This window comes from Carassius auratus, unplaced genomic scaffold (genome assembly GCF_003368295.1).
Source record: "Carassius auratus strain Wakin unplaced genomic scaffold, ASM336829v1 scaf_tig00215842, whole genome shotgun sequence".
NCBI classification, from domain to species: domain Eukaryota; kingdom Metazoa; phylum Chordata; class Actinopteri; order Cypriniformes; family Cyprinidae; genus Carassius; species Carassius auratus.
Window position 1 is genome coordinate 150,426 of NW_020528269.1, and position 25,678 is coordinate 176,103.

Sequence of the window (25,678 nt, forward strand, 5' to 3'; positions counted from 1 at the left end):
TTCACCGTGCTCTCTGTTGTTTTGTCGTGATGCTTGTTTAATACAAACTGTTAGAAATGTTGTTTCTGTCAGTGGAAAAATACAGTTTTTGAATCAGGTCATTAAACGCCTGTTATATTTTCAGCAAGAAATTCTGGAGGAGTATCAGCTGAACTGAGATCTGCTGTGAATATGGAGTTTGTTAAAGAGGAGAGTGAGGAAAACACAAGTGAAATAAAAGAAGAGGAACCAGAAACCAGGAAAATAAAAGTAGAGGAACCATAAACCTGGAAAACAAAACAAGAGGAAACGGAAAACTGGAGAATAAAAGAAGAGGAACCAGAAATATTGAGAATAAAACATGGGGAACCAGAAATATTAAGAATAAAACACGGGGAACCAGAAATATTAACAATAAAACATGGGGAACCAGAAACCTGCTGAATAAAAGAAGAGGAACCAGAAATATTAAGAATAAAACACGGGGAACTAGAAATATTGAGAATAAAACATGGGGAACCAGAAATATTAAGAAAAAAACACAGGGAACCAGAAATATTAAGAATAAAACACGGGGAACTAGAAACCTGCAGAATAAAAGAGGAGGAAGCAGAAATATTAAGAATAAAACACGGGGAACAAGAAATATTGAGAATAAAACATGAGGAACCAGAAATATTGAGAATAAAACGAGGAATCAGAAACCTGCAGAAAAAAAGAAGAGGAACCAGTGTCTCTCCAGTTCAGCGGGTGGCGCTAAAACACATTCGTTTGTTTGACAAACACCATTAGACCTCAGAAGAAGAGGATTAGTTTCACCACTCTCTCTGTTGTTTTGTCGTGATGCTAGTTTAATACAAACTGTTAGAAATGTTGTTTCTGTCAGTGGAAAAATACAGTTTTTGAATCAGGTCATTAAATGCCTGTAATATTTGCAGTAAGAAATTCTGGAGTATCAGCTGAACTGAGATCTGCTGTGAATATGGAGTTTGTTAAAGAGGAGAGTGAGGAAAACACGAGTGAAATAAAACAAGAGGAACCAGAAACCTGGAAAATAAAAGAAGAGGAACCAGAAACCTGGAAAACAAAACAAGAGGAAACAGAAAACTGGAGAATAAAAGAAGAGGAACCAGAAATATTGAGAATAAAACAAGAGGAACCAGAAACCTGCAGAATAAAACACGAGGAACAAAGAGGTATGTTTTTATTTTTCAAACAGTCATTAAAGAAAAATGTGGTACATTCACAGATCCTTTGTGTAAAAGTAAGACCTTAACTATCATTACATTTTCTTATAACCATGTTTCAAAGTTCTTATGGGAATGTGACTGAACTGACACTGAGGATATTTAATTAATTAGACTTTATTTTTGCACTTTGGAATCATATAACTATCGAATAACTTTAAAGGTTTTTTTTCTCAATATTGTAAGTTTTTTTTTCACGCTCAGATTCCAGATATCTTCCAAATAGCTGTATCTAGGCCAAATATAGTCTCATCCTAACAAACCATATATCAATGGAAAGATTATTTATTCAGCTTTCAGATAATGCATACATCTCACAACACATACAGCACAGTGCATTGTCACAACATCGAAATAAACTTGTTCATTCTAATGTCTGATCTGTAATCACTGATTTCTGATGTGTAATTATTCAAGTTCAGTCAGATTTTATATGTCTCAAGTGTTAATGTTTCTGTGAGTGTGTGAAAAATCAAGCCAGTGACCAAATTAAACATTGTTTCTCATAAAAGCATGAATATAATACATTATTTAAATTGTTATATTTAGGGCTACTTTTTCCAGCCTTTCTTTCATAGATAATAGCAATAATTATAGCATTAGAACTAGCCTACTACTGTTACTAAAGAGCTTACACAAATCGGAGGACTAACCAATACAGAAAGCTAAAACGTGATTTTGGTAATCACCAGTACTGTTAGTTTAGAGCAGCAGTGGCACAAACCTTACATCATGTATTTAAAAGCTTATATAAATTTGTTTTAATTAAATTAAACATTGTATATTGTGAATATACAGGATTTAGCATAAATGAGAACACTCCCTCTAAAACTTTACCAATTCATCAATTACTATTTAGCTGTACTGTTTCAACTAGCTTGCTAGATCAATTACCAAAGAAGAATGCCAAAATTATTTGGCAAAATAAGGTTTTCTTATCAAAGCGATATAAATTTTGTTGTAAAAATGAGTACACCCTCCTGAAATTTACTAAATAAAAAAAGTGTATAGGTTTAATGCTATTTTTGATCAACAGGTAAGTATACTGATCCAAAACTTTTAAAGACAAGTAATTTCCTTACAGTTAAAAGTGTTATATAGCCCACTGAATCATACTCCGACTTAATGCTGGCAGCAGTGGAAACACTTGAGAGAGAACTGCTAGGAGACTTCTTTTCTTAGCATAAAAGAGGACAATGGTACAAGAGAAATACCAAATTATTGTTTGTGATAATATTAATACATGTATAACGATGTTTGTTTGGCAATACTGTATCGATTCTTAAAAACAAAATATCAATATTTCGGTGAATCCATGCAGAACATAAATACAAAACCTGTGAAATCCAAGTGGAAAGGTTCAACACCTTTATTTTATTGTTTTACAAGTGTAATTGTAATTAAAGCAGGTTCTAAAAACCAGATACGGTTACGATTCGATTCATTGCTATATTGATCGATATTTATATATTACGTGCCACTTTACACAACCAGTTTAATTTTTATTTACTCACAAATGCAACCAAAAGATATATAACATGAATGTTTAATTAAACACTTGAAAATTGTATCCTCTTTTCCAATTGGGACATTTACAACAGCACAACAAAAATAAAAATAAATAATGGATGGGGGATTGATAAAATCAGTTAAGCTTATAATGGCAACAGTCAATAAAGCCTTCCAGTCTTTTGTGCCAACATGTGCAATAGTGCAAATAACTGAGTTACTCTAGTTAAATAAATAAATGAAATGAAACAAATTAATATAAAAAATACAACAATAAAACTGTTAAACTTCTCTGATATTTGATCTTTCACACAACATAAGACGTATGAATCGAACAAGTGCTACAGTGCTTTTGAGAGGTTTGTCTTTTAAAAAAAAAATCAACTGCTCAACATGTTCAGGAGAGAGGACACTGCAAGTTCAAAGATGCAGTGTCTCTGTACTAAACAACTTTAGCATTGGCCAGCTCTTGAGGGGTCTTGATAGTCTGGCTAGGGTCCACAGTGCAGAAGGTCCCATCTCACCAAAGAGATCTTCCAAGGGTTTTGATTTCTTGAAAGGAGGAACATGTTCTAAAATTACAAAAAAAAGCATGGCTTAGTTATGTCAGAGAAATATAATGTGTGCCTCTTACAGCTGTTACTTGATAAATAAAATAACATGTCACATTTTCAGGCTGTTAATGGCAAAAAAGAATAGACTAATGTTTAACTACAATGTGCACATACCTTCTTCAATGGTTTCAGCTTGGAGAACTGGCATCAATTCAGGGTTGTCATCATCATCATAAGTTTTGTCAACAGATGAGTGAGCCAATGCATTCTCTACCTGTGACACTTTATCATCCTATAGGTTATAACACAGATGCACATTCTCACACACACAGCAAATGGAGAGGCAGTGTGTTTTAATGAATTTATAAAACATTGCTGAAGCAAAATAAATATATTCTAACTTTCTGGATCATCAATTTTGCAGGCATGTAAATGAGAAACTGGAAGACTGTATCTCTTTCCTCTTCACTTAAAAAAGGCAGCTTTTTAAATCTGGGACCCAAGGCAGATGCTTTACATAGAACTTGTCTAACATTCATATATCGATGTTCTAGATCCTTTGCCATTGAAGAGGTGCAATGACAGATACAGTTGGCTGTTCTTCCTTGCACATTATGGTGGTGGCGGTTTTCACTTGTGAGAGTAGCTTAACCATATCTTCAGCTATAGTGATGTTCATTTAATTGAGGGTATGCTGCACATCATTTGAGAGTTTCCTTAGTTATTTGTCCATCAGCGAAGCACACACTGCAGCTTGTTGCTCCAAAAATCGTTCCAGCATACAGGGCTCCAAACTGCGACTAAAATGCGAATATTAAATATTAAAATGCGAGTGAAGTTTTTGCTGAGGTCGCCACTGGTGACTAGGCCTATGTATTTACAAGTTATCTGTTAAAAAAATTAAATGCCTTTTTTCGTGATTGTTTTGCATTCACATATTTTGTTATGTTCGCGCATTGAGAGAATGCGCATCAAAGTTTTAGTGGGGAAAAGAGTTTTAAACGTTCCTCATCTGCCGTGCAGCAGCGCTGACACACACCTGATAAACGCGCGAGAGAGAGAAATGATGGAGACTTGAAGAGAAAGTGGAGAAAAACAGCGTCTATTTCGTTAAATAACTTGTTCATAACTTGAACAAACTACGACAGGTAAAGCTGTCATCTGTGTGGATATTGGCAATATCGTTAACAGTTCTCGTTTATAATCATAAGGGTTCTTCTTAACAAGATCTTAGTCCATGCTGTGTTCTGTTAATGCATGATCTTCATTATTTGAAGTGCACTTACTGTCCGTTCACATATAGCGCCTAAAAATGCTCCTGAGGCGTCTGCCGTTGCTAAGCAACCATAAGCTGCTCTCTCCATGAAGACGCGTAAATTTCAGCAAAGGATAAATGGATTTGCAGCACTAAAAATCGCTTGCAGTAGCTCTGTTACTAAATTTATTTAAAAATGGCTATCCATATACAGCAATGATCCTCAAATCTGTCTCGCGAGATCCACTTTCCTGCAGAGTTTAGCTCTAACCCTGATCATACACACCTCAGTCTGCTAATCAATGTCTTTAGGATCATTAGAAAATCACAGGTAGGTTTGTTTGATTAGGGTTGGAGCTAAACTCTGCAGGAAAGTGGATCTCGCGAGCCAGATTTTAGGATCGCCGATATACAGCTATGATCAGCTGTTCCTTCATCTTGGCTGAGCTTTCAACGTTGGTACTGGAAAGAATGAAGCTGATTGGTTGGTTCTTGTCACATGATCTGCGGTGCGCTTGCGGGATTCTGAAAAGTTGAGATGTTTTTAACTCGATGCGGTTCGGGCGCGCCTGGAAAAAAACGAGCGCGTCGCTTCCATTATGAGCACGCATACCGAGCGCCTACATTTGAAATAACAAACTTGAGCGCACAAAAGACGCGACATGTGAACTGCCCCTAATGCGGCAGGCGCGATCGCGAGTAGTGCCTCAGTTCAAGCAGCACGTGAACCTATCATACCTTGCTCTTTACTACTAGAGTACATAATGAACATGAATTAACATCAAAAGGTAGGCTGTAGGCTGTTTTATAAGAGATTCTACAGTACAACACTTTCAAACTGCGGAAAACGTGTAAAGCTTGTAAACATTGCAACGTAATATTAACCTCAGTGACCTTTCGGTGTCCATAAGCTCATCAGTCAGCTAGAAAAATAAGTAAAAAGAGGAGCATTTTGCGATATTTATGAGCTATTGATTTTTTATATTTTTAATTAACCTGTTGTTTACATGATTCAACTCCTCCTATAAAATTTTATTTTACTAATTAAGAAAAACAGACTGAAAGTGTGAAAGACATGCACTCTTACAAATAAAGGAGCTTAAAACATTCTTCACTGAACAATTTTGGTTCCACAAAGAACCATTCGGTCATAGGCTCTTTGAAGAACAATCTCTTTCTGACCTTTTCATAATCTGTTATTGTCTTCAAATGTTAAAGGTTCTTTATAAAATCACTTAGACAGGAAAAAAGGTTCTTCTATAGTATCATGAAGCACCGTTATTTTTAAGAGAGTATGACAACATTAACAGGATGCATTGAGGAGGACCCCAAACTATAATCAGGGGCCAAGTGATGCTTATGGTCCATGATATTGGGACAGATTTTGTGTAATAAACAACGCATGACTGTATATTTTGTTGGAAAAGACATTTAGCTCCCACTTTAAGTGAACCTTCATTCCCAGGTCATCTACAAGATGGATTAAAATGCTGATAAAGTCAAGAAAATATGAGACATAAAACGCATGATAAAAAATTTAATGTAAAATAAATAATTTAAATAAAACACATAAAACATGTTTATTCTGTGGCACCTAAAAAAATCATTTGGCACCTAATTTTTCTTCTTACAGCAACTTTGTTGCTGCATCTCATTCGCAATCCGACACACATAAGTGACAGACAGGCAGTATGGTGAGAAAAACAAAACGTCCGCTTTGGCGGAAATGCATTAACAGATTTTGCATAAAGGATGTACAGACTGTTATAATAAAGGTATCTCATATACCTCGATATTTTGCATGTGGCATCAGTGCATTGTATTGTTATACGTATTATGCATCTAACTAAAGGTTTTAAAACCCCCACCCTTTACTCACAAAAATGTAGCAGAAATAGCACTGACATTCAAAAACAAGGGACAAGGCTCCTAAAATAATCGTGTCTTCACTTTAAAGGGTTAGTTCAGCCCAAAATCAAAATTTTGTCTTTAATAACTCACCCTCATGTTGTTCCAAACTCGTGAGAACTTCGGAACACAGTTTAAGATATTTTAGATTTAGTCAGAGAGCTCTCAGTCCCTCCATTGAAACTGTGTGTACGGTCTACTGTCCATGTCCAGAAAGATAAGAAAAACATCATCAAAGTAGTCCATGTGACATCAGAGGGTCAGTTAGAATTTTTTGAAGCATTGAAAATACATTTTGGTCCAAAAATAGCAAAACCTACGACTTTATTCAGCATTGTCTTCTCTTCCGTGTCTGTTGTTAGAGAGTTCGAAACAAAGCAGTTTGTGATATCCGGTTCACGAACGAATCATTCAATGTAACTGGATCTTTTTGAACCAGTTCACCAAAACGAACTGAATCGTTTTAAACGGTTCGCATCTCCAATACACATTAATCCACAAATGACTTAAGCCGTTAACTTTTTAAATGAGGCTGACACTCCCTCTGAGTTAAAACAAACCAATATCCTGGAGTAATTCATGTACTCAAACAGTACACTGACTGAACTGCTGTGAAGAGAGAGCTGAAGATGAACGCCGAGCCGAGCAAGATAAGGAACAAAATATTGACTCGTTCTAGCTATTGAGGAAAAAGGTCACAATGTCACCCCAAGGGCCTCACTGATAGTTTTAAAAACCAATTCCCAGTAATTGTTTAGAGAGGACCTAAATGTATGTCAGACTGGCTGGGGAGAAAGAGCATCTGTCACAGGCTGCATCTAACCCGGGATATATTCTTGCTAACCATTCCTTGCTCAAGTGAACCCTGTGAAGCACTTTAAATTTTATGAGCCCTAACCTAACAAAGGATGATGATGAGTGGACCCTTTTAAGCGCCTCCCTCAAAAAAGCCTCAGGTAACATTATGCCCAGTTCATCTCCCCATTTGGATTTAATTGTATCCAGATTGTACCCTTTCAAAGACATGAGCTGGGAATATAATATGGAAATCAATCCTTTATTAGTAAAATTGAGAGTAAGACTATCTAAGGGCAAGGTAGGAGGGAAATCAGGGAAGGGTGGAAATTTGTTCTTAAGAAAATTGCGAATCTGAAGGTATCTAAAAAAAAATGGCTTTTTGGGAGGTCAAACAGTCTGCAGAGGTTCTCAAAACTGTAAAATAAACATTCAGTATATAAATCTTTAAAGCATATTAACCTGGAAGTTGCCCACTGTCTAAATGATGAGTCTGTTGTAGAGGGAGGGAATAATTTAATTTTGTAAATAGGACCCAAAACTGATGCTGATGTAAATTTATAGTGGCAACGAACCTGATTAAAGATCTTAAGAGTGGAAAGTACTACAGGGTTGATGTGAATCGAGAAGCTTTCAAAGGTAGGGAAGAGTACACTAAACAGGGAGAAAGGAAGAGTGACATGTTTGTGCTTAAATTAAAAAACAATTTGTTTCTGGGCAATGAAGCCAAAATAATATTTTCTGAATATTTGATGCCCAGTAATAATAAGTGAAATTTGGGAGGCCTAAACCACCTGTATCACGGGTCCTCTGAAGAATATGTTTGTTAACTCTGGGGTTCTTATTTTCCCAAATGAAAGAGGAAATAGTTTGATTAATTCAACGGAAAAAGGATTTAGGCAAAAAAAACCGCTCGGGACTGAAACAAATAAAGGAACTTGGGAAGAATTGTCATTTTCACTGAATTTATTCTTCCAGCTAAAGTAAGAGGAAGACTATGCCACCTTTCTAACTCAGCCTTTTCTTCCTTGAACTGAGTTTTATAATTGGCTTCAAACCAAGAAGAAAAGAAGCGCGTGAATTCCAAGATATTTAAAGCCATTTGGATAAAAACGTAAGGGTAATGATTCTTGTTGAATTTGTAATGCCAAATCATTAATGGGGAAACATTCACTTTTTTGAAAAATTTAATTTGTATCCCGAAAAGGTACCAAACCGACCTAATAATGATATAATTAAAGGACAACTAGATACTGGGTCACTTATGTAAAGCAAAAGGTAATCGGCATATCAGCGATGCTCAAAACCCCCCCTCCTAACCCCCTGGAATGCTGTGGCTGTTTTAAAAGTGATTGAAAGAGGTTCAATCACTATGTCAAAAAGAAGTGGGGACAATGGGCATCCCTGGCAGGTCCCTCGCGTTAATGGGAAAAATTCGGATCGAGAATAATTAGTCCGAATTGATGAAGGGGAATTATATATTAATTTGACCCAAGACATAAAAATATTACCAATAAAACCAAAAATAAAACCAAACTTTTTTAGGACTGCAAACATATAAGGCCATTCAATTTGCCTTCAAACGCCTTCTCCGCATCCAAGGAGATAACTACATCCGGGTGCAGAGAAGTATCAGAAAGATACATTATGTTAGTGAGTCTACGAATATTAGAGAAAGATTGGTGACCTTTAGTAAATCCTGTTTGATCATCTGAGATTATCGAGGGAAGGACATGTTCTAAACGAAATGCCAACACTTTAGCTAAAAATGTTATGTCGGTGTTTAAAAGAGATATAGGACGATACGATTCACACTGGGTAGAGTCTTTATCCTTTTTAAGGAGGAGTGTAATAGATGCTTGCAAAAAAGTTGGAGGCAAGGAGCCATCAAGTCCTGGGGACTTACCACTCTTCATTGCCATAACGGCAAATAGTAAAGACCACGTGTCCTAATTATTAATTGTTCTGTGTGAGAAGTGGATAAAACTTTTTATTTTGTCTGCAAGTCAACTGTTTTTTTTTTTTTTTTTTTAAGTAATTCAGCTGTGGGAGATTCCGAATACTGTCTGTCTAACTCTTATATGGATTGTGAGAGTGTTTGCAGTTCCTTCTTACGTTCTATGTTAGCATATGATGTATAAGAAATTATTTGACCCCTCAAGTAAGCCTTTTAAGTCTCCCAAAGCAATGAGTAAGACACTGTATCTGTTTTATTGTATTCCAGAAAATTATCTATACTAGATGAGACAAAGTGACAGAACTTATCATTGGAAAGTAATAGTGGATTAAATGCCCAGATTGGTCGTTTTCTGATGTTCAAAGGGAAGTGCAGGTCCAGCACCACAGGTGCATGATCAGATACAATTATAGATGAGTAATCAACTTTTTTAACCATTGATATAAACAAGTTGTCTACAAAAAAATAATCTAGTCTGAAAAATGAATGATGGACATGGGAATAAAAGGAGAATTGTCTAGTCAACGTGTTTAAGAATCTCCAAGGATCTAACTGCATTTATTTTAACTAAAGCCACTGGGACTTGAAAAAGAGACCCAGAGACAATAATTTAACGACCATTAGGGTCACAGATTGTGTTATTAATTAAAATTGCCACACCTCTAGATCTGCTATTAAATTTGGAATGAAAAAATTGACTAACCCATATCTTACGAATTCTATTGTGATCAGCCAATCTTAAATGTGTTTCTTGTAAAAACAATATATCTGGTTTGAAAGATTTAAGATGGGAGAAAACCTTAGCTCTTTTAACAGGACCATTTAAACCTCTGACATTCCATGTCATAAGTCTCAGAGGATGACCTCCATTTTCATCACCTATATTGACTGTATGATACATCAATTAAAAGCATGCATGGGTCTTGATCTTAAGCAAATTGTGGCCATGATTTGACAAATATTTTTCTCTTTTTTTTTTCTCATAAATTGAATTGGGTCTTGTCCTTCCAACTTTTCAGGAATGCCCACAACTCTCATATTAGATCTCTGTGAACGATTTTCGAGGTCGTCCAGCTTTTCCTTCAGTGACACGTTCTCTTTCAGTAGTGCATCCATTGAAGCCTCGACATTCACCAGCCTATGACTGTAGTCATTTAGCCTATCTTCAACCTCGCGAAGACGTTCGTCAAGAGCTTCGTAATAATATTTAACTTGTTCCAATGTCGCGTTCACAGGACCAGCTAGTTCTGTTTTTAAAAGAGAGTGAACTACTTGCATCATATCAGCAAGAAGCACTGACCGGAGCCTTTAGAGATCTTCAGGTAAAGCCATTACGCCCTAAGGGGATGGCGCCATATCGCCGGACTTGCTAGAAGCTTCACCGTTTTAATTGCCAGTTTTATTGCGAAGTTGCTTTCTACTTGTCATTTTTGCTCCACCCTTATTTCAAATAATATCGGCTGCCAGATAATCAATTGTAGTGAATAAATATCAAAGAAATAATAACTAAATAAACAAAAGCAGTCGGGAGCTACACTCACATGTCTACTCACGCCATGCTTAAACTGGAAGTCCTTTTCATCATTAATTAACGGATGTCTAAAACATGCGGGAGGCTCGGCCCGCATCTGAACTATGATTGGTCGCACTCTTAAGCCCTGTAATACTGATTTTTTACTGTCAGGTAGAAGTCTGCTGCAGAGCTTGTCCCAGTGCGGACTCGACAGAGTGTGGACCGAGGGTGCTTGCTAGCACCCTGCTGAATGCTAAAATAACAAATGGGACACACTACGATTTCGAGGACTTTACGGACATGTGCAAGCAGTGGCCATTGTTAGAAGTGTTCCATTTCGGACAGGGCTTAAGTCTACCCTGTCATTCTAGTGGGGAGCAGGATCATTAAAACCTTCCATTTTTGGTAGGTAATGTGTCTGCTGGTGGTTGAGAGACAACAGGAGGGTCATCATTAGGAGTCTCATTCTCATCTTTGGAGAATGCCGCATAATCAGGGTCCTCCTCAAGATTATCGTCTGTCTCAGGCACATTCTCCTCTGTCACTTTCACTGTCAAATACTGTGACAAAATCTCATTGAGTAAAACCTTTTGCTTTGAGTCCATTTTCAATTGAGAGAGAGAGCATAAGAGAGCTTTTATATGATAGCTCCTCCCCTCTAAACTATGTGAATTATGTTTTTCACATTCCCCATGGCATGAGAAATATAAAAGTTTCATCAGAATTAGAATTCCCCCTTCCCCCATGTAATGTCAACTATCAGTGGTTCTCGCAATACTACATGTCTAGTTTTTCCAATATTATACTTAATATATAAAATTATAGTGAATATTATAAAAATAACAACAGATATTATAAAAATGATAGCATGTTGTTGTGACCTCAATAATCGGCAAAACAAATGTGTGTAAAATTTAGGGCTGTGACGGTCATGTGACAACCGCATTACTGTATGTATGCATGTATGTATGTGTGTGTATCGGGTGGTTGAAGCCAACAAGAAAGTGACTAAAACTGTAATTCATCGACTGGCCGTTTGAGGCTGGCTGCAAAAGGGAGTCAATCCCATAGACTCATCATGTTAAAATGTTTATAGCAGAAAAAAACGTTTACAGCCTGGTTCAAAAAGATTTTGTTCTATAGAGTTCATTTTGCCCTCCATGACAATTGTGAGGGGGGTGATTTTTTTTTTTATAACTCATCCGTTTAAATTATAATAAGGCTTAAAATTCTGCATAATTAATGGTGTGGCCACTAAAGTGACAGGTGGATTTCCGCTGCTGAAACTGCCCATTTTTGATTGTCCGGTAGAGTCACGCGGTGATGCACTGCTTAGATGGCGACAACCCGTTCTGCACACTTTAAGCTTCAAAAATGCTCTTCAGGAGTCTACGGGTGACGTCAAGGACACTATGTCCATATTTTTATACAGTCTATGGTGTGTGTGTATGTATGTATATACATTAGGGGTGGAACAATACATGTATTCGTACCGAACTGTCACAGTGCAGACATTTTGGTTAAGTGCATGAGGCCTTAAAACTAATAGTCAATTCACCTCCAATCCACAAAGGGGTGATCGCAGCTAGAGGTTGACCAATTTATTGGTTTTGCAGATTAATCAGCACCGATAGTTGATTGCTGAAACAATCAGTTGTCTGCAAAAATCCATGCCGGTAGTTTTCCGCATTTCGTCCCTTGCTGGAGCGGCTGATAGTTTCCCGGGTTGCGTCTGTTGCTGAGAAGGTTCTGTTTTCATTGTACAGTGCGAGAGCGGCCTCTACTGGTTAAAATCACTGACAGCACGTGCTGTTTGTTTAGACACGTGACGCTGCACGCTGAACGGAGAGAGAAACTTCAGACAGAAAATCCTGCCGGCGCCTCAGAGCGCCTTTCACATAGTGTTACATTAAATTAAATTATATTTGCCCCTGAGAGCTAAAATATAGATAGCTTTTAGGTAATAAAATGGTAAAGGTAATAATGGACACCCGTCAAAATAATAGTCAGATTTTGAAGTCTTTTGTTCAGTAAAATGTACATAGCTTACTTCTACTACTACTAAAATGAAACACAATATTTTTTTAAGGAAGAATCCCACAAAATTTCGTCCATGTTTTAATTTCAATAGTAAATCCCCTTTGTTTGCCAAAAAATAATGTTTACTTAATTTTCAGTAGTTAAAAGACAAATAAAATTAATGTTTCATGTCTTGACTTGATAACAATAAAAATGCAAATACACAGAATTTTTGAGGGGAAAAATCAATAGACTTTATTTTATCTTTAAGAAAAAAATTTATTAAGTTGTTTAATGCATTCAAATAATTAGACATGCTAAAACAGAATTTGGTAACTAAAAGATATGGTGAGAAAAAAATAAAACATTTCATAGGGACCTAATCATGTATTTTTTGTTAAACTTTTATTAAATTGATTTGAAAATGTATAAGTTTCATGATTTTAATTAATTAAAACAATCCAGGAAAATTAAATAATGGAATTTAGGAAAGATTTCATAGGGCCCTAGTATAGTGTGGTAATTTCAACATTTACTGTTACTTTTATTGTTATTATAACTTTTATAACTACTACTATTATTAGAATTGTTCAGTACCGTTTTTTGTAAATAAAGCACTATTTTATTTATTTATTTATTTATTTTTTACTATTGGTTAATTAATCGGTATCGGCCAGTGGGATCCAACCTAGCTATCGGTATCGGCAAAATCCAATATCGATCGACCTCTAATCGGAGCAATACAATGCTGTTTGATACAATGCTGACTACCAGCAGAAGAACACTGAATGCAGTGAGTTGCGCTCTTGAAAACAAAGTCTGCTAGACAGTAACCATGTGCTTGACACTGAATGTGTTGCTCACAGACTGAATATTCTATATTCTGTGTCAGCTGCGCCACAATGTGCTGTTTCTACATGTATTTATGCTTTGATTTGAAAGCAAACAGTGCATCCTTGTGGCGCGGCTGACACAGAAAAGCATAGGCAGTTTGAGTGATGTGGGGAGACACAGAGGAGACTGTTGACTAAGGAATTGTAACAAATATTTGTAAACTAGGGATGCAAAATATTGATTAATTCCATAACCGATTGTCATTTAAATGAACAATCTATTAAAGGTCCCCTTCTTCGTGATTCCATGTTTTAAACTTTAGTTAGTGTGTAATGTTGTTGTTGTTGTTAGATATAGATAATATCTGTAAAATGCTAAAGCTCAAAGTTCAATGCCAAGCGAGATATTTGATTTAACAGAATTCGCCTACAAAAAACGACCCGTTTGGACTACAGCCCTCTAGTTCCTGCAGGAATGATGTCACTAAAACAGTTTTTTTGACTAACCACCGCCCACATGAATTCACAAACAGGGGGCATGGCCTTGTTGCGCTCCGACGGAGAAGAAGGAAGAGCTGTTTGTTTTTGTCGCCATGTCGTTGAAACGCTGTTATTTTCATCTCTGAGTCCAATCACCTTTGTTTGTGCTTCCCAGGAACACTGTACTTTGAGATTAATGGTTACAATTTATGTTTAACTCGGTTCCCGAAAATTATAATGCACATGTAAAACTATGTGCGGCTCATTTTGCTGAGGACAGCTTGCTGAGGATAAGTTTAATGTCAGTTTAATGCCGGATTTGCACAAAGATTATTCTTGAATGATGGAGCAGTTCACTCTTTGTCTGGAGAAGGCGTTGTTTATGGGCCACAACTGGTAAGTGTATTTTATTATTTAAGTTGGTGCGTTTAACAGTTTCTGTAAATTATTACACAAAGGGCAAAGCTGTTTAGCTTTGTTAACTAGATGTTAGGGCTGTGCAAAAAAACAAATGTGGTTTTCACGCGCATCTCGTCAGTAAAAACTCTCCTGTGACTATAAATACATCTCCAGCACGTTCGTTCTAGCCCAATTGCGTTACCAGGAGGGCAGCCTGCTCTCAGCTGCTGTCGAATCACTACACAGGAACCGCTGGCCCAATCAGAACTCGTCACGTGTTTCTGAAGGAGAGGCTTCATAGAACAAGGTAGTCATCAGCCCGTTTTTGTGACAGTGAAAACAGCAGTATACAGATAGGTGAATTGTGTGAAAAATACTGTTTTTTTTACACGCGAAACATGAACACGTTATATTGCACTTTGTAAACACAATCAAAGCTACAAAAAAGCGTGTAAAATGGGACCTTTAATCTATTAATCGTTAACCATAATGCTGCAAAATGGATCTATTGCAGGCAGCAGTCACTGGCATGACAGGATGTGCAAAAGCCACACACACAAACACAAAACACTTTCTTGCTTGAATTAATGGGGTTTTAGGCTGAATAAAATGCTAGTAAAGGGATCATAAAATGAATAGATGTGATTATGATTATTTTATAAAATGAAGAGAGAGCGCCATACATTTGAGATCAATTTACTCTGTTGACTGTTTCCTATCCCGCATGGAGACCGCTTAATGCGCGCTTTAAAGAGCCAGTAAGATGAAAATTCTAAGCTTCCTTTCACTGTTTATAAATCCTGTACAACAGCTTTAAATCCATGCAAGGTTAAAAACCATTGTCATTTTGTCAAAATATCATTTTAAAATTACCTCAATTCTCAGAGAACGGTTCACGTGAAGCTGTTCAAAAGATTCAGTTTCCTTAAACTCCATCTTTCGGTAGCATACTGTTCTGATTGGTCAACTGACATAGTCAGGTTTGATTGGTTGTTCTGCACACAACTTCATGGTAAACAATGCGTTAGCATCTTTTTGGGGTGAATTATGTCTTATTCCTCTCATCGCGAAGCAAACAATAACAGTTCAGCGCGGGGCGTGGTCACATTAGATATAATGAAGGGAGACGTGAAAAAAGGACATCGCGTTGTTTTCATATGGATTACTTTATCACAGAATATCTGTTTTCGGCAGCAACGTTTGTTTAGTTTTAAAGTAGACATGTCAAGCTTTCTATAGATATCGCTCTCATGTCTCTTCGTTGAGTATTCACGGAGTAACAGTTCATTTTAATGATGTTTGTAAATGAAGATCAGCACAAAGGCTGCAGATAGACCACAGTGATGAGTGGGGCGGGGCCGTGGGACATGGGAACGAGGAGCGAGGCCGGTGTAGTGATTGGAGATGAGCTACACCTGCGACCCACCACCGGTCTCGAGTCCCACATAGGCAATGGAAGGATAAAAAACTGGAGCGACGACAGTGAAGGACGAGAGAGGACCAGGCCTGGGCTTTATTTTATGTTTACTTTATATTTGTGTGCATCAGTCGTCCGTGAGGGGCTGATGCGCTGTTTTGTGTTTATTTTTGTCATTAAAGTCTTCAGTGGATTGTCCGCCGGTTCCCGTGTTCTTCTTCCTGTAGTTATGGAGTTTTTATTGTTACACACACCTTGTTTGTTATCTTTATTTTATAAGTGCACAAAGTTTTGTTGTAATTATTTCTGTATCCAAAAATAAGTAGACCCTTTACAGATTCAATCGATGTATTGCTCTTATCTGTACGATTAAAACTGAAAGTGTAATTTAAGTTCTTTTTCGGGGGTTATCAGGGGAAAATGACTCATAACGCGTATGTTAATCGACTCCAGAGGGTTAACATAAGGTGCTAGCGTGACATACTGATAAGACGCTCGGGAGAAAACAAACACATAACTTCATAATCATACTTACACGTTGTGATTCGGAGATGCTTGTTGGTCAAAACAAAGTTGGTAATGAACCCTCTTTTATGGCCAAACGCTTTGAAAATCCCGCCTTGAACTCAACGAGATTAGAAAAGCAGTCATATCAGTGAAATGTTGTGAACACAACAAAAGTGATTTGTTGTACTGCTCTGGTATTGTGGTAAAAATGAATTTTAGCCATTGGTTCTTCTGATCTTAATTCTTTGGCAGTGAAAATAAAACAAACTTGCCTTTACAATTAAAAACACACTGTCTCCTCGACATGATGCTATCACACCAACAGAGCGTCTGTGTGGGGGGTGGGGCAGGTCAGAGTTTTGTTTCTCCCAAGACGGTAGGCGGAGATTATTATGCAAAGTGTCCTAGTGACGTACATAGAGATGGGCAAAAGATTTGAAATCTATAATGACTCGTTTCAGCGATTCAGAGTTGACTCCTTACTTTAGAAGCCAATAACTTTATATATCGTGTACTTTTTGGTTTAATTACTTTGCACAATGTTTAGACTGATGGACAGCTACATCATACACTGTAATACAGGTAATTTTTGATTTCTCATCTGTGTGGCTCTTTAAATGGTTTTGTGGGTACTTGTTGTTGTATTTTAAAACACAATTGCAATGTTTTCAACTGACATTATGGCATATAAAATAAAATGACCCCAAATGTAACTGTGGCGCGCTTGTGACTGCTGTGTAGTAAGTGAACCGCATCCATCAGCTCTGCTGCAGCAAAACACTGTTGCTCACATTAATTTGATCCTGCTGGATTTTGTTCTAGAAACTGTCAGATTTAGAATTTTTGCATTCTGGTAGACCTATTTGATTAGATCATGACAGCGCGTGTGTGCAGATGAGGACGAGCGAGCGCGGCTTTGGCTAGATTTATTTGGAGATTACTGCTCATGTCTCATTCGGCACAAATCCAAGTGTTTCCATATTCGCAATGTATTTGAATGTTAAATTACATTATTTATAATGTAAACTACTTACACATTTGCACATACACAGAAAAGATGATCCTCTTCATATGAGCAAAAATGTGATTGGCATAACAGCAGCAGGGTGAACCGGAATACTACGGTCCATTTAAACTGACCAGTGTAAACTTTTAAATGTTTAGTTGACTGTATTTTATTTTGATATTGAACAGACTGTGATCTAAGCTTGAATCGCTAGAATATGTGTGCTCCTGGCTCTGGCGCAATCAAAACAGCTGAGACAGAGAGAAAAAAAAAACAAAAACACAGGTTTAGGAAATTGTTAGATGACCATGCCTCTGGATGCCGTTCGAGATATAGACTTCATTAATGTGGCTTAATTTGTTCTGGTTTACCGGTTTCTTTTCTTAAATCTTCTTATTTCGCAGGTTTATTTTATTATCTTTCTCTTTTAATCGCATCTCTTGCTGTGTGTGGTGAAGGGAAATTAAAAATTTCATGAATTAATTCGTTCGATTTATTAATTTGTTCGCTTATTTCAGTTAAATCATGGGTTATTTAGGGAACAAAATTAACGAAACGTAAGTTCCTAATAAGTTTTAGGAATGAATAGTCTCTCTGTTCTGTGTCCCGCAGCCCTACAGAGCACAGTTATCTGATGAAATGACTTAGTTACTACATTTCTATTGCTTTTCATGTTGAAGAACTTTTGTGTTGTTTCTATTTTAATGTACTTTTAAAGTTTAAATCACATTAAAAGCTTAATTAGTACACTGTGAATGAATGATGATACGGTCAACGTAACTCACAGCCGCTCGCACGTGTTCTGCTCATGAGCCGCTCGCAGCCCAACATTAAATCAGTTAACCTTTATCAGCCTTAATCGATCAATCTCTAATCGACAATTATTTGAAAGCTTGTTTTTATTCAAATTTAATTAATCAAAAACAAGAAATTTTACCATTGATTATTTATTAGTTTAATAACTTACATTTATCATTAATAATTAAATAAAATAATAATTAGCTAGCTACTGCAAATTCATTGTCATGACTGGATTCTGTGCTTCACTCTGCATTACAGAAATCATAATGCATTAACCTTAAATTATAAATGGGACATAGCTGTATCTGCATGGGATGATGATGATCAGGGGTGCATTTCCCAAAACCATATAGTTGCTAATCTGTTAGGAACTTAGTTGGTTGGCAATGGGAAATTGCATTGCAACCAACAAAGTTGCTAAATAAGCAAATATTGTTTTGGGAAACGCACCCCTGAATAGGTAAACATGTTCCTCATTTTGCAGCCGCTCTATGACCACAGTTTTTGCAAACTGTCTCTACCTTCAAGGACAAATAAGCATTTGTCTTTTCTATATAAAATGTATTCGCATACTAGTGTTAATTTTAACTCATATTTTGACGTGGGATTGAGATTAGAGATAACGGCCTCTGTCTCTAATGTTGTCTCCGCTGTACATGTGCAGTTAGGGGCCGTTTACATATCGCGTCTTTTGCACGCTCAAGTTCGTTATTTCAAATGTATGCGCGCTCATAATGGAAGCGACGCGGTCATGACGCGCTCGTTTTTTCTAGGCGTGTCCGGACCACATTGAGTTAAAAATCTTTGCAGCGCAATGTTGCCGCCGTGGAAGGTGAGAGTGTTCGCGAAGCACAAACAAATGAACATGTCGACCCTTTGCCCAATGGGGGTGGGGGTTGCAGGGTTAAACATGGTCATAGTGTCCGTAGGAGAGCTGTTGCTGATCGTGCACGCTTTAAGGGTCGCTGGCAGACAGTGCAGGTCCAGTCAATGTGGAGTAGGTGCGCTTTGCTCTGTGCCATGCAATGAAAGCTACCATATTCTCAAGAACTATAAACTGTCACCTAGACATCTGATTGGGCAGATAGCTGATCAATTGATCAATAAATAGGCACATGTATTTTACATGGCAACTTTTTCAGGTTTTTTTCCCTGATCATTAGGAATGAGATAAAACAAACAAACAAAAAACCTTGCAAGTATGTTCAAATGTCCATTCAATATCTTTTAGTTCCTAAATATTACTGATGAACTGATCAAAAAGTAGGCTACTCTTCACATACATTTTAGTACTATATAGAGTAGTAATACAGTAATCATTTAGTACTTTCTCCTGTTTTATTGTTGGCTTACTCTTTTCTGATCATTTGGAATAAGGATAAAATAGACACACACAAAAAACATGCAAATAACAAAACAAACGGAAAACCTTGCAAATAAGTTCAAACATTAATTCAATATCTAAAAATACCTGAACATTATGAAATTTGACATGGCCGCCCACTGGTGACATAATAATATGCAAATTAGATGAGTATATTTACAGCCCAAATAAACTTTCGATCATGCCCAACATTTTTTCCTTATTTACAGTAGATCTTTATCTTTTAAGCTCTTTCAGGCCACAACCTTTTGAAATCTTGATGCCAAAATACAGCATTTTTTCCAAAAAACCCTGGCACCTAAACGAAAATTTTCATTTTGGGGTGGAGTATACCTTCAAACACTTGTCTTATCCCTTTAAACCATTGTCTTATTAATATTGCATCACTGTATAAAGGTCTATTTTTTGCATAAACTCACAATTAAACAAAAAAACATTGTGCTTCTGTAAAATAAAGAACTCAAATGGCAGAAAGTAACAGCCTATTTGTTTTACCTAAATTAAAGCCCCTTTCACACTGCGATTCCAGCAAATACACGGGTAATGTGTCCCAGCAATTGTTCCCGGGTCACTAGATTTTGCACTTTCACACTGACAGTGATTACCCAGAATATGTGCGTGCTTTCACACACAACCTGTAAAGGTCCAGTCACGTGACATCAGGTCGTGACGTGTAATGTATGAGTCAAAAATGTTAGGCATGTTAACTTTCACTGAAGCTGGAGAACAAACTCTGCATCAGTGCAGAAATTGGGAACTAACTGATCTCTGCCTCGTTACAGTTAGCAAATTTTTTTGTCGCAAACGTTGATCTTCCTTCAAAACACCTGGTAAAAGAGTCGCGCTATAACGTGCATCTTCACCTACTAGTCTTGTCAAAAGACCCGGTACTTCGGTACCAAGTCGGTACTAAAAAAATTAAAATGTAACGGTACCAGGTTTTTTTAAGTACCGGTGGTACCGAGGACTCGGTCAACCCGGTTCTTGAAGTATACAGCCCTATGATATTGTTTGAAATGTTTTGATTTTTTATTGTTCATTCACACTTTAAATTACGGCTTCATTAGTTAACATCAGTTAATTCATTAGTTAGCACAAACGGCAAAAGAAAAATTAATCTGAACATTAATCATTAATCTTAGTTATACCAATATTTAATATAATTTTGTTAAAATCGAAAGTTGCAACTGTGTTATTTAATGAGCTAACATGAACTAAGACTTTCACAATGAACAATAGCTACATTTGCTAAGTTATTCATCTTTGTTAATGTTAAAGCATTAACTAAGGTTAACTAATGAGGTCTTATTGTAAAGTGATACCAATGGGTCTTTATAGTTCTTTTGCATTTATATATTTTTCTGTACTGCTTTATTGTATTTAAATGTTCGGTTATTTTTGTTATAAGAAAAAAGTTATATAATCTTGTTATACTACATTATGACCACTTTTTTAAAACTAAATATCAATAACAAGAAAATACCGTATGCCATGATAAAAGCATTATCAATTAATCGAAAGTAGAAAATTTGATACTAGCATATCCCTTTTATATAAATAGATAGATAGATAAATAGGCTCTATGTATATAAAATATATAAATATAAAACAAAATTAGTAAAGATCTGCCATCGCCACAGTCCTAGTAATATTTTACAATTTCTTGTTTTATACAGCTCAAAGACCTTGGGGGTCATATTGACCCCAAACAACGATGATTCATAAAATAACATTGTGTGAATTTTATGTTTACAGAGTTGTCCCCATTAAATCTCAAACAAAAAAAAAGTTACTTGTGTATTTACAGACGTTAAACATTGAATGGGGTCACTTTTATGTTTTATGTTTTCTCAGCTTTTAACAAATTAATATAAATAATTTTTACTTTTATTGCAGAGTTCATTAAAGAGAAAGAGGAGAATGAAGAATCAAGTGAAGTTGAAGAGAAAAATCATATTAAAACTGGAGGAAAACCTTTGAGTTGCTCTCAAACCAAACAGAAAGAAATAAAGAAAAAAAGAGTTAAGAAATCTCTCACTTGCACTCTGTGTGGAAAGAATTTTAGTTCCGCTAGCAGTTTAAAAACGCACGAGAGGATCCACACTGGAGAGAAACCTTATAAGTGTTCACAGTGTGACCAGAGATTTAATCAATCAGTAAATCTGAAAACACATGAGAGGATCCACACTGGAGAGAAACCTTATAAATGTTCACACTGTGACCAGAGATTCAGTCATTCAGCAAATCTGAAAACACATGAGAGGATTCACTCTGGAGAGAAACATTGTAAGTGTTCACACTGTGACCAGAGATTTAATCAATCAGCAAATCTGAAAACACATGAGAGGATTCACTTTGGAGAGAAACCTTATAAGTGTTCACAGTGTGACAAAAGATTTCATCATTCAACAAATCTGAAATCACATGAAAGGATCCACACTGGAGAGAAACCTTATAAGTGTTTACACTGTGGCAAGAGATTCAATCATTCAGCAAATCTGAAAATACATGTGAGGATCCACACTGGAGAGAAACCTTATAAGTGTTCACACTGTGACCAGAGATTTAATCAATCAACACATCTGAAAACACATGAGAGGATTCACTCTGGAGAGAAACCTTATAAGTGTTCACAATGTGACAAGAGATTCAATCATTTACCATATCTGCAAACACATGAGAGGATTCACTCTGGGGAGAAACCTTATAAGTGTTCACAATGTGACAAGAGATTCAATCATTTACCATATCTGAAAACGCATGAGAGGATCCACACTGGAGAGAAACCGTATAAGTGTTCACACTGTGACAAGAGATTCAATCAGTCAGCAAATCTGAAAATACATGAGAGGAGTCATACCGGAGAGAAACCTTATAAGTGTTCACAGTGTGACGAGAGATTCATTGTTTCATCACATCTGAAAACACATGAAAAGATCCATAATGGAGTGAAACCTTATAAGTGTTCACAGTGTGACGAGAGATTTAATCAGTTGCCAAGACTGAAAACACATGAGAATATCCACGATGGAGAGAAACCTTATAAATGTTCACAGTGTGACAAAAGATTCATTGTTTCATCACATCTGAAAAGACATGAGAGGATTCACTCTGCAGAGAAACATTATAAGTGTTCACACTGTGATAAGAGATATAGTGATTCATCAAGTCTGAAAACACATGAGAGGATTCACACCGGAGAGAAACCTTATAAGTGTTCACACTGTGGCAAAAGATTCAATCATTCAGCAAATCTGAAAAGACATGAGAGGATCCACACTGGAGAGAAGCCGTATAAATGTTCACACTGTGACAAGAGATTCATTGTTTCATCACATCTGAAAACACATGAGATGATTCACACTGGAGAGAAACCTTATAAATGTTCACACTGTGACAAGAGATTCATTTTTTCATCACATCTGAAAACACATGAGAGGATTCACACCGGAGAGAAACCTTATAAATGTTCACACTGTGACAAGAGATTCATTGTTTCAGCACATCTGAAAAGACATGAGAGGATTCACTCTGCAGAGAAACATTATAAGTGTTCACACTGTGATAAGAGATATAGTGATTCATCAAGTCTGAAAGGACATGAGAGGATACACACTGGAGAGAAACCGTATAAATGTTCACACTGTGACAAGAAATTCATTGTTTCATCACATCTGAAAACACATGAGAGGATTCACACCGGGGAGAAACCTTATAAGTGTTCACACTGTGGCAAAAGATTCAATCATTCAGCAAATCTGAAAAGACATGAGAGGATCCACACTGGAGAGAAACCGTTTTAATGCACTGTACGTGGGAAGTGTTTCATTCAGTCATCTGTTATACACAGTTATACAAAAGACAATCACAGTAAGGTCCCGTACAAATGGAGACATGTTTAGCTGTATATGTAAATAATTTGTATGGTATATGTGTTTCGTCCAGGTGGATCCGGCATTTTGGGAGAGTGAAATCACTACTTTTCTTTTTAAACCGGGTCCCAGAGTGGCTGAATCTATAAACTACACCTTTGCGTTTTCGTGTGTAAAGCCAATACGTATATTTTGTGAAACAATGATGTCATGGAAGATCATGTGACCCTTCGGCAGCAATGCACACATAGTCCTTTGGTCTGCTCACTTTGTCAGAAATTATATATATCCTGTCAGTAAATTGTGAACAACTAGCCACAGTCAAGGATGTTCGGGAAAGACAGATTGAACAATCACCAATAAAGAAAAAATTTAAAGATTCTGCCATTTACTGAGGAACTGGACGTGGCTATAGCTAACGGTATCAAGCTAGTGCTCAAAGAGCAACAAAGTGCTCTCGATTCAGTTGTGGCTTCAACTGTACGAGAAGCAATAGACTCTGTACTGACTCTAGCACTCCGCGATCTACATTTGAAGATGCAAACAACCAACAATTCTGTGAAAGAGCTGAGAGGAGAGGTTGAAAAACTAGCCTACGCAACAGACACATGACAGGGTCGATTCCGTTCAAGCAGCTGCATGTGAGGATAGGAGAACGGTCACAAAGAAAGATTAAATTAAGAAATCAAGAATTAAGAAATCATTTGGAACAACTCACCGAAAAAATTACGGACATTGAGGATAAGAGCAGCTGAAATAACATATGACTGGTGGGGTTGCCAAAAGGGGCTGAGGGCTCAGATGCAGCGGGCTTCCTCAGAGCAAATATTTCCAAGTGCACCCCCTCACCGAAAGGCCGTGATATCATGATTGACCGGGCACATTTTGTGTATCACGGAAGGAAAAACTCAGTTTGGCAATGTACTCTCATCTTCCTTGTACTAAGATGGCATGACAGGTCGGCGATCCTTAAAGGTGCTCGGCCGACATATCCGGTGAAATATACGCATGAAATGTCACGCTACTATTTTTTGCTTGACTTTAGTCCAGCCACAACTACCAAGAGAAAGAGCTTTAATCCAGTCTTGAAGAAGACGACAGCCCTCGGTCTACAGCCCTCCTCCAGGTTACTTTATGCTGAACATTTCTAAACTTTCCCAGTTTATCTCAAATGTTAAACTACCCAGAATAAAACTTGCCATGTTGCAGCATCCTATACTTTTGGGAGGATTGGGTGTACCCAATTTTGAATTATATTATTTGTCCTTTCAATTTAAGGCTCTTCGTATTTGGGCTGATCCTCAATCTAAAGTTTCAGGGAGAGCAATCGAAGCTGACTAGGTTAAACAACGTAAGCTCCAAGATATTTAATTTGCTGGCACAGGAAATAAAAATGATAAACATAACTTTTGCCCCTGTTGTGGCCAATTCTATTAGGATCTGGAAAAGGGTGGTATGCCTGATGCGAGGACCTTTAAAAAAAATTTAACAAGGCTTATGGCAGAACTTAAATTTTTCACGTGGAAAACGGCCAGTATGTCCAGCCTTCTGGGTCTGAATTGGACATAAACACATGCAATGACTTATATGATGACCAAAGACACATTTCAAGAACTGAGAACTAAGAGTGGTTTACCAGCATCATATTTAGTCTTTTTTCAGTTACTCTCTGCTCTCTACTCTGCCTATTGAGTTCCCTGGGCATCCCCCATTTCCTCTCATCCTATGTGGGATTTGATTGCACCATCCTCTGGTTGGCCATCTATTTCTTTAATGTATAATAAACTTAATGATCACTCTAAAAAGCCTAATTTCTATAAAACATATATGGAATTGACAATTAAAAGATTTTGATGTATCGGTCGATTGGGAGGGTGTGGTCAAATCTAATATTAACTTCTAAAAACTTGGTTCATCGTTATATCCATTTCAAAGTCATCCATAGAGCATAAATAACTCCATACAAAAGTTTTTTTAATGAATCTTCAATCGACCTGTAACTGCCATATCTGTAACAATGTATTTATCTGTAACACTGTATCATCAGGTTCTTTTCTTCACATGTTTTGGGAATGTCCAATTGTTGTCAATTTATGGACACGTGAATTCTGTTTTAATCCATTTTGATGCAAATTGTTTACATGTCTAACCCATGTTCATGTTTTCTCAATAAGGATTCCAACTGATCTTTAAGTTCATTAAAGAGAATGTTGTTTGCTGGTTTTACAGCTGCAAAGTAGACA

At 36.8% G+C, this 25,678-nt stretch overlaps 1 protein-coding gene across 2 annotated transcripts; it reads left to right on the top strand.

Annotated features, from left to right (window-relative positions):
* Positions 1-25,678, top strand: LOC113096002 (zinc finger protein 883-like). 2 transcript variants are annotated; one of them, XM_026261378.1, is made up of 3 exons: positions 1-1,175; positions 21,460-22,407; positions 22,744-25,678. In XM_026261378.1, the coding sequence occupies exons 1-3, from the start codon at positions 899-901 to the stop codon at positions 23,364-23,366; spliced, it is 1,848 nt and encodes a 615-aa protein (XP_026117163.1). In that variant the 5' UTR covers positions 1-898; the 3' UTR covers positions 23,367-25,678. The 2 variants fall into 2 exon arrangements, with proteins under 2 accessions (XP_026117163.1, XP_026117162.1); XM_026261377.1 differs by having other exon boundaries at positions 21,460-25,678.

What these genes read in the sequence shown, in the direction of transcription:
- LOC113096002 (XM_026261377.1), top strand. Translation starts at nt 899, where the DNA reads ATGCCTGTAATATTTGCAGTAAGAAATTCTGGAGTATCAGCTGAACTG. An exon ending in AAAACACGAGGAACAAAGAG is followed by an intron (nt 1,176 to 21,459) that starts GTATGTTTTTAT and finishes CTTTTATTGCAG; the next exon opens with AGTTCATTAAAGAGAAAGAG.